We start from the raw sequence: 10,150 nt of genomic DNA on the forward strand, positions 1-10,150 counted from the left end.
TGGTTGTATGTTTCACCCTTTGTAACTCGTTACTCATTGCCCACCTATAAGTGAATCTTGCTCAGTCTGCACAAATAGCAGTGAGACAGTGAATAAGTCCCACTAACTTAAATGGGCTGCACTTAGGTTGCTGATTTTCCATTTCTCTGTGGACTGACATGGCCATTACTTCATGTTTCTTTCTCAAATGCAAATGCAAAACATAAATTAACACTAAATAAAAATTTTGACAGTAAGTACACAAAGACTTATTACCAATAGCTCAATAAATCCAAGTTTGCCTCACTCTTGTCAGTTATAGTAACTTACTTTACCTTTAAATTGGGCTACAAATGCCAGTTCCACCTAAAAGTGTGTAATTTAACGGATAAAGTTTATCATCACTTTGAAAAAGTAACTCTTTTAAGGACTGGTTGATTACAGCAATCTGTGCAACCAAATTTGAGTTGCAATCCTCACCTTTTGTATTACTTATCTTTTTAATAAATTCACCTCATCTTAGTGCAGTTCTCCTACCATAAGTAACAGGAAGACATTATCTCAGGTACATTCTGTTTGTTTTCTTCTTTTAGACAGTTTCTGTCAGTTATTTCTGTTTGATAGTCTTACTTTTTTTGTATTTTTCTCTCTCTCTGTGTTTTATTCAGTCTTGTCATAGCAAGTTGCAGTTTGTACAGTTTCTTTAATAGCACAGTTTATTCACTTGGCTTTGAGTTTATAAAATTTAGTATTTTTGCTTTATCTCCTAGGTTGAAGAAGCAGAAGTGGTTAGTGGCTTGAGCCACACAGTTTCTGTGGAACATCAAACAGCCACACAGCAGTCACTGAGCACAGTTGCTGAAATATCCGTGCAGGATGCTGCTCCTCCAGATAGCCTCTTGCCGGAAGAAACAGGTGGCTCAGGTTTGCGGCACAGTGCACTGGGCGCTGCTGCTGAGGAAGTTCTTTACCACACCAGGGACACACTGGATGCTGTCCGCGATTCGAGCACACTTTACGTTTGGCCGATCTATATGAGTTAGCACAACCACTTAGCATTCAGGTTGGTGCCTACTCGCTGATAATTGACTGATTTAATTGTGATTGCCCGGTGTAACGGAGAAGACTTAATTAGAATGACACGGGTTTTGTACAAAGCTGTCGAACTCAGGTGGTTGAATGGGATTCAATTTGTCTGTATTTCCATGTCTGGGCTTCTGTGCTGTGTTGTGTTGTGAATGAGAAACAGTATTTTGTACTGCAAGACTGGAATATCATTTAAATAATATTTATATAAATTGCATCTATGACTGTTTCCAGACAGATTGTACCTGTTTGGGAGTTCTGAATGGCATTGCTGGAGATAACCCAGCATTCTCAGATATTACTAGCTTGAGATATTTTTTCTGACCTGAATAGTCAGTACTATTCTCACCATGGTTGTAATTGGGATATACAATAGAGAGTTCTGGAAGAGATTTTCAGTACTTGTTAATGTGCAGATTGCTGGTTTCTGCTGTATTACATTTAGAGGGATGTGGTGAAGCAAGGTGCGAGATATGCGGACTGGATTTGGAAGTGATGAAATGGAAGTCTTCCTTAAGTAGCTTATGACTGTTAAGATGTTGAACGCTTGTGGCATTTGTGCTGTGTACCACTAATTGTTTGCTTGTGCTAATGAGGATTGAATCATTGTTTGTTAATTGTGTATATGTTTTTATACTGTGTATCTTTGGTATTCTAGAGTTCTTAAATAACTGATCATTGTATGGAATTGAAAATCCAGTAAGTAATACTCAGCAGCTATTGGGATACATTTTAGGATTAAGCACAAAGCAAGTTCTAAGGTTTCACTATTTTTTTAAGAACCTTTACATATACTTACATCTGTATCAAAATTGAAGCATTCCACTGCAAATTTTATGTAATATAATAATGATTGTGTATGTTTGTACTGTGTATGAATTTTGTTGTGAGCCTGCAAGTTCAGCTACAAGAATGTGTGCTGATACTATATTAAAGAGTTGAATTACGTACTAAAGCGAGAAAATATTTTTCTGCTTATGTCTTAGGTATTGTGATTATTTATCTGTACCTACATTGAGACTGAAATAATAGTTTTAATTATTTAGTTTTGAGTGCTTTTGTCCATTTTTCAGAATGAAGAGATTGTAGCTATGTTACATAATATTTTTCAGTAGTAATCTCTTCTGCATCCCTTTTTGGACAGATTGCCTTAAGACATTGCTGTGTTTTATAAATGGAAGCAGTAGGTGCACATATGAATGGATCCAGAAAATAAGTCTTTAATTTTATTGTTATCTTAACATGAGAAATAGGGAATGATTGTGTGATGATTGGTGCAGATTGTTGTAAAATTATTGTGTGACCAGACATTCTGCATAGACAATTATTTTTCTTAAATATCTTTTACATATTTGTTCTAGATATTGTGTCATTACATTTCTACCTTTATCTGATTGCAGAATGCATCTTATGTACACTTTTTCTCCCTGTCACTGTGTCTTACGAATTTACAGATATTTAATGCTAGAACTATTATATCTCGATGATTCAATACAGTCTTCTTCCTTCTCACCTATATGCTACTTTTGGTTTTAATGAATAGGAAACGTGGAATGATATATAGTAGTTTATACAAAATATTTCATAGACTTCAGCAGATACTATTCACTCTTTTCGTGGCTGTACATTTTGGTTTGTGACTACAGGTGCAAAATCAGAGGATAATTTATTGGAAATATTGAAAATAGAATTAAAAAAAAATGTATTTCATTATGATTTTGTGAGAAATGGTGTGAGAATACTTTATCACAAGTATTCTTCATCTATTACTTGAATTTTACACAATGCGCTGATGTGAGTTCCTCACTTATATTTCTGTTTGGTGGTATGCTTGATTTGTGTGTGTGTGTGTGTGTGTGTGTGTGTGTGTGTGTGTGCAGTGTGAAGCGTGCAGCGTGTACTATGTAATAATTTTATTTGCAGCTGTGTTTCATACGCTTCAACTTAATTAACTACAGTGTCTTGCCACTGCTGCTTTCTTTGCAGTTGCTATCTCCTCTGTTTATTTTACTGTCCATCTGCTTTTGGTGGTCACTGAACCCAATAGTTTCAATAGAATTCATTTAAAAGTTGAAAATATAATGACTGGATTTACTTCATATCCCCTGCAAGAATAACATTTCGTTTAAATGTAACATAATTATGCTCCTTGTATAATATATTTAGTCATTCCAGGTAATTTATTGAGTAATAAATGCAGATGGGGATTTTAATATCTTTTGAACACGAACATAGTTTTTAAAGCCTTCAAGCTACTGTACCAAAGACATGATTATTTTTATAATGTTTTTTATGGTTTTATCATGTCAGTATTTTAAAGAATTGTACTTGAAGGTATCATGGTGCTAATGAAGAGGTTTGTCTTTTAGAACAGCATTTGCCAGATTAGTTTTGTGTACAGAACATATGCCCTTTAAAATAGGACAAATAATTTGCCATGGGTTTGTGAGGGCATCAGGTATGTTTTTCAATGGAGCAAGCCGCATTTATTACAGTTGTCATCCTTAATTATAAGGTTAGCAGCTGTATTAGATTTTTTAGACCCCCTCGTGTGCTCTCTCTCTCTCTCTCTGTGTGTGTGTGTGTGTGTGTGTGATGGCCTATAACAACTATAAACTGTATCTAAATTATAATAAGACTTTTAACATTTTTTGTGTATTTTGGTACTTGCAGTCCACTCAATAAACCGCCTCTCATTCTTTTATTGTATTGGCTTGGATTTGCATCAGAAGGACCTTCTGTTTCACATCTTATGTTGGATTATCATCTGAGTGTGTCATGAACGTGTATGATTAGTGAAAAATTTATCTATGTCCAGGTCTGAATGGTTGTTTCTCTATTTTTTTTTGTGTGCTTTGTGGAAGTTCTTTTCTTTTAGTGACTATTTTACAAATAGATTTCATTAGTATAATGAATGTAACTGTGAATTGTGTGAACTTTAGCAGTTTGTAAAGAAAAAGTGAATTTTTCATACAGGAAATGTATGTGCAATTACTTTTCAAAATTGGTTAACTAATTTGTCATTTATTACCAGAGCAAAAATTATCTTCTGGAAGATGAATCATTAAAGTATATAAACAGCAAGCTCAAAATTGTTTTAGATTATCATGAAATTTAACTTTCACTTATTTTAATGTCAGACAATAGGAGTAAAGTATTGCAACTTGGTATCCTTACTTTTCCCATACATCTTCAGTGATTTTCTCTCACACAAATAACTAATTGTGTGTCTCCTTTTTTAATGTTTTTCTGTTGTTGGCTGACACCTTTTCTAAAATGAACATGGCCAAAAAATAGAAGTAATATTCAATGTCAGTTTCTGGTTGTGTTTCATAAGAATTCAGTTTCATGAAACATCAAAAACTTGTGATATTGTTATGTATATTCATAAAATACTGCTACAGGAAGATATTACACTCCAATAAGTGAAGTGTTGGAACACTAAAACATTTTTTATGTATTGAGGGTTTCAGAAAATATTTCAAATAAATGATGCTGTTCATGACAGTTGTGTTACAGTGACAGGGAAAACAAGTCAAAGTTATATATGAAAATATTTCTTGTCAACCCTTGTTTTATGTACTAATTTTGTGTGTATTTTTATGTTGTATATAAAATGTAACTGTACATTTCTAATTATGGTGCTTTTTGTGTAAAGGGCACTTTTAGACTGATGGACAGACTGTGTAAAAATATCTGTAATATTAGGAAAGTGGTTTGTTGTGAAAAAGCACTATTACTGTGACTTACTTTGTATCATTGTTATTTCTAATCACACAAGCATCTTAAAATGTGTTTGCTGTATACATTGCAGTTCTATACTTATCAGAATGGCTCCCCTGACACAGTTGATATACATTTTTATATGCCACGTATCAAAATTTTATTTGCAGCAAGTGTTCAGACATTCTTTGTCATGAATGCATTACTAATTGATGTCAACAGTGTATGCTTTGTTGCCCATGTATTCAACTTGTTTCTTTTATTTCTATGGCTATGAATACATATAAGAGAGAGAGAGAGAGAGAGAGAGAGAGAGAGAGAGAGATAGAGAGAGAGATTTTCATGATAACTATGCTTTTCCTTATTCTTATTTTTGTACTAATAGATTGGTGGAAAACTGAGGAGAATTTCATTAAAAAAAATTGTCATCTGTACTCTGGGGAAATGCATCAATAATCTGCCACTCAAGAAAAGAATGTCTGGGTCACTTTTAACAACTTGTCCATCAATAAGATCTCATGATTAAGGAAAATGTTAGAAGTATCTGTACCGTAGTTTGTAATTGCTTGGAAGCTGTAATAAGGTCAAATTCTGTGATGTTTTGACTCTTAAGTACAGTGCTATTTCTAAATAATCTACTCTTTACAAGAGTTTATAAAATGTTGAATATGAATTTTTGTACTGAGGAGTATATTAAATATATCTTCTGTATAAGGTGATGTATTTATTCATTTATCAAACAACAGACAGACAGACAGACAGACTGACTGACTGACTGATGGACTGTTCCTGGGGAATATAAATAATGCAGAAAGCCACATGGAGTACAAAAGAACAAAAAAGTTAGCACCGGGAAAAAAGAAGTTGTGAACAAAAAGTTAAATTTACATGTACACTTTTCCAAAGAAACTGCTTATTAATAATTACACAGCTACATTGTGGATTGGTGGTTTGTTTTGAAATAAGCCAAAGGTGAGCTACATTGTTTAACAGTAGTGCAAGAATGAAGCTAACAACATGACAGAGCTTCATTTCCTGTCAACAGCTATGTGAAAATTGAGTGTTGTCTTTTCATTTCCTTAGCAACTAGCAAGGAGAGGCGCCCAGCAGTGGTATCGGCATTTTGAAACTATCTATTCAGTATTGTAGGTTAAGGTTCCAGTCATTCCACTTGGCGGGCCCTCGTTTGTGACTAATCAGTGAAAAAAATTTCAGAATTTCACATGATGCTCTACAGCTTTAAAAAAGAAATATGATACGGTTTGGTCATGTAGTATACTTATTATAGTACAAGCCTCATATTGAAGTTACAGATTCAAAACTCATCAAGTACTTTGAAATATTTCATTTTTAAATTTTAATTCCAGTCATAGTCCTTATTCTTAATCAATTAATTGGTTTAAATTTATTTATTTATTTTTTGGTCACACTATTTTAAACACTGTATTGACTTTTTCAATTGCTCTAACTTTTTCTATTCATAATTCTTTTTTCATTTGGAATCTGTGTGCATGTTAATTTAATTGTATTTATTTGTCTATCATAATATTTAAACATTTGAAAATGCTAATCTATTAGTTTAAAAGAAAAAAAGAAAACAAACAAACAAACAAACAATAAACAATCTATTTATGTTGACAGTGCAGTGGTGTCAAACATGTAGTATTCTTTAAAAGAAGCCATTTTTTTTAAATTGGCAAAATAAATCAGATGAAGCTTTCAACGAAGGAAGAGAATATAAGTAAAACAAAATTAAAGCAAAATTAGGAATAGAAATAATGAAGGCAATAACAAGGACAGAAATATAGGATTATGAAATTGAAGAAATTAAATCAATGTTAATACATGGAAATAATTAAAATTACACACACAAAGTTTAAAGTGGAAAAAGATTTGTAGGAAGAAAATATAAGAGCAATTTTATTTAAACACATGAACTGAATAAAAATGTGGTAAAAGCTTTTTGATTTGATCAAAAATAAAAATGTTTCAAAACATGTGATGAGATTTGAATCCACTGCTGCCTCTATATTAGGCCTATACTATACCATTATGCTACACAATCAGCCTGTAAGATACTTCTTTCTTAAAGCTGTAGGGCATCACGAAAAGTACCAATTTTTTCAATTTCTGTAAATGGTGCCCACCTGGTTGAATGGCTGGCTTCATAACAGTACAGATGCTTTCAGAAAGTTGATCCACAGCTGGGGACCTCTCCTTGTATGTCACAATGTCAAACTTGGTTCTGTGATCTATTGGAATAGCGGCCACATTTGCAGTCGGTTTTTGGTTTCTTCATTTCTCTTTAGGAAACCTTTGAGAAACAAAAGCAGTCTTAACTTCCTAGGCTATCTACTTTCATCTTCATGTGGATATAATCACAACTTAATATTTCATGTTGCCAACAGTATCATAGTATACTGGACTACATTATATTTCATTTTATTAGGTGCAGTTCTGCGGAGGCAATGTGTGGTATGGTCATGCCATATGCCACATGCATCAATTCGATCAGAGAGAAACAAAGCAATGCATCACATAATGCACAGCAGCATCTGGCACTTGGCAGACTGTTGCTAATTATATGTGCCATATGTTCATTAGAAATGATAAGTTGCATCCTGTCACCCACTATCCATTAGTCAGTGGATCAATGCGGTAGTAAGTGGTTGACCGAGAAAAAGATTTTATATATTGGAGATCACCAAAATTCACGTACAGTATGAAACTGATTTTCTTGTCACTGGAATGTCCTCGAAACTGATTTTCTTGTCACTGGAATGTCCTCATCCAGCAAGTTCCGGAAATCTTCTGAACTCATTTGTGTAATTTTTTTTAAACAAAACTTAATTGTCCTCTGCCTGTTACCTAAAAAATTAATTGTGAGGTTCTTGACATCTAGTGATAGTTCTGTTTTCCCTATTTTGATTACTCAAGGTTACACCAAGAACATAGCTACTACTACAATTTGTAAAGACATTGCAACAGGCAAAAGATGTGCTTTGTTGCAATTTTGACTGAGATAAACTCACACTGCAGTGTTGTTCTTTGGATAGCATGTGAGGAAGTGGGCACAGAAACAGCTATTCATGAAGGCTGCGATAAACTTGTACTGTTATTGTCAGTTATAGGCTTAAACTTAACTACTATTTAAAATTTTTTGAGAACATTAGGCATATCCTCGATCAAAACAGTCACTACTTACTTGAGAAATGGGTTACTTTTTAGAAATTTTGAACTATTACAGAACTATTTTTGTAAGTTACTGCTACGAGTGTTTTGCATACATAACATATTTCGTAGCAAATCAGCATTTTGTGGTTCACAGTTCTGTCAAAGAAAACATTACCTCTAAATTTCATTGTATATCAGTGCAAATAAATGGGGCATTTTGAGAATTTTTGGAAGCTACCAATGTCTTCACATAATCTACAAGCAATTTGTAGTAAATTGACATTTGTGTTTTAATTAGTGTAGCAGATATTCTAACTAACAGTTGTGTTACTTCTTGTTTTCCATTAAAGAGGAGTAGCCATATATATTATGTGCATTTATCGTAAATTAACTCTGTTTACGAGTTTGCTAACAACTATAATAAATTTCAAAACGTTTTAGGAAACTAGTAATTTTTAAACAGGTTTCTCTCATGCCTTAATAGAAATCTCGTTTTGTGTATTTGGTTCTATTCTTGTAGGGAATTAGCGACTTTTTAACTCAGCAGATTAAAAGACAATCAGCAGCCTGAATTTAAAGTTATTTGTTCACAGCCTTGTAATACACTGCACCAGCAGAAATGCAGCCCCACTGTGAGTGCTGTTCTCGAAAATGGGATAAGGTGGTTGACATTTGTAAGCTGCTGAAAATTGCCGTGACTGCTGTCAAATGATTGGCAGCTGCTGCGAAATGGTGTGTTGGAAGAGCTCCCGCGAGTTACTGGTATGAGAGGTACCTTAAGCACTATCCTTTGCTGTGGATCCTGTCTTTGCAGAATGTACAGGACCTGTTTTTAGTTGTCAACTTGACTGCGAGTGGCGGGTCAATGGTAGATACAGGTGTCCTGTACGTGGTGGACAGGGACCAGGGAGAACTCAGGGTGTTGTTCCAATCCCCCTAACTGACAAGTTTCAGATGCTGTCTCTCACTAAATCTGAAACTGAGTCAGTGGGATTCTCTTCACCTGTTTCGTGGAAACCTGTGTAGTCTGGTGTCAAGAGGAGGCAAACAGAAAATAGTACGGGTCTATTAATTATCAGCTGTTCAAACATAAGGCAAATGATGGTACCCCTCAGGGAAATGACAGCAAGGGATGGGAAACAGCAGGAGGTACACCAGTGTGTACGCATGGGGGCCTCATTCAACATGTTGAAGAGGCTGTTCCAGCGGCCATTGAGGGAACAGAGTGCAAATATCTGCAGATTGTGGGGCATGTTGGAACAGGTGATGCCTGTTGTCTGGGCTCAGAGGTCATACTTGATTCTAAGTCTACAAATGCTAGAAACATAGGTTTGCGTTCCATAATCTTTCTTCTAAGATAAGTCGGAGGGTCAGTATTGCCTCACGTGTTCCGATATTTCTACGGAATCCAAACTGATCTTCCCCGAGGTCGGCTTCTACCAGTTTTTCCATTCGTCTGTAAAGAATTCGCGTTAGTATTTTGCAGCTGTGACTTATTAAACTGATAGTTCGGTAATTTTCACATCTGTCAACACCTGCTTTCTTTGGGATTGCAATTATTATATTCTTCTTGAAATCTGAGGTAATTTCGCCTGTCTCATACATCTTGCTCACCAGATGGTAGAGTTTTGCCAGGACTGGTTCTCCCAAGGCTGTCAGTAGTTCTAAAGGAATGTTGTCTACTCCCGGGGCCTTGTTTCGACTCAGGTTGTTCAGTGCTCTGTCAAACTCTTCACGCAGTATTGTATCTCCGATTTCATCTCCATCTACATCCTCTTCCATTTCCAGAATATTGTCCTCAAGTACGTCGCCCTTGTGTAGACCCTCTATATACTCCTTCCACCTTTCTGCTTTCCCTTCTTTGCTTAGAACTGGGTTTCCATCTGAGCTCTTGATATTCATACAAGTGGTTCGCATTTCTCCAAAGGTCTCTTTAATTTTCCTGTAGGCAGTATCTATCTTACCCCTAGTGAGATAAGCCTCTACATCCTTACATTTGTCCTCTAGCCATGCCTGCTTAGCCATTTTGCACTTCCTGTCGATCTCATTTTTGAGACGTTTTATTCCTTTTTGCCTGCTTCATTTTCTGCATTTTTGTATTTTCTCCTTTCATCAATTAAATTCAGTATCTCTTCTGTTACCCAAGGATTTCTACTACCCATTGGATCTAATGGCAGCAAATAGAGCT

General features: G+C 35.0%; 1 protein-coding gene across 2 annotated transcripts in view; it reads left to right on the plus strand.

Moving 5' to 3' along the window:
* Positions 1-5,505, plus strand: part of LOC126281429 (zinc finger protein 221-like) — a 152,158-nt gene extending 146,653 nt beyond the window's left edge. For both annotated transcript variants that reach the window (XM_049980382.1, XM_049980383.1), the window contains exon 9: positions 750-5,505. In XM_049980382.1, the coding sequence (XP_049836339.1) occupies positions 750-1,022 (273 nt within the window). In that variant the 3' untranslated portion in view covers positions 1,023-5,505. The remainder of the gene's footprint in view (positions 1-749) is intronic.
* Positions 5,506-10,150: the final 4,645 nt, after the last annotated feature.

The sequence above is a fragment of the Schistocerca gregaria genome, chromosome 7 (genome assembly GCF_023897955.1).
Source record: "Schistocerca gregaria isolate iqSchGreg1 chromosome 7, iqSchGreg1.2, whole genome shotgun sequence".
Taxonomy (NCBI): Eukaryota; Metazoa; Arthropoda; class Insecta; order Orthoptera; family Acrididae; genus Schistocerca; species Schistocerca gregaria.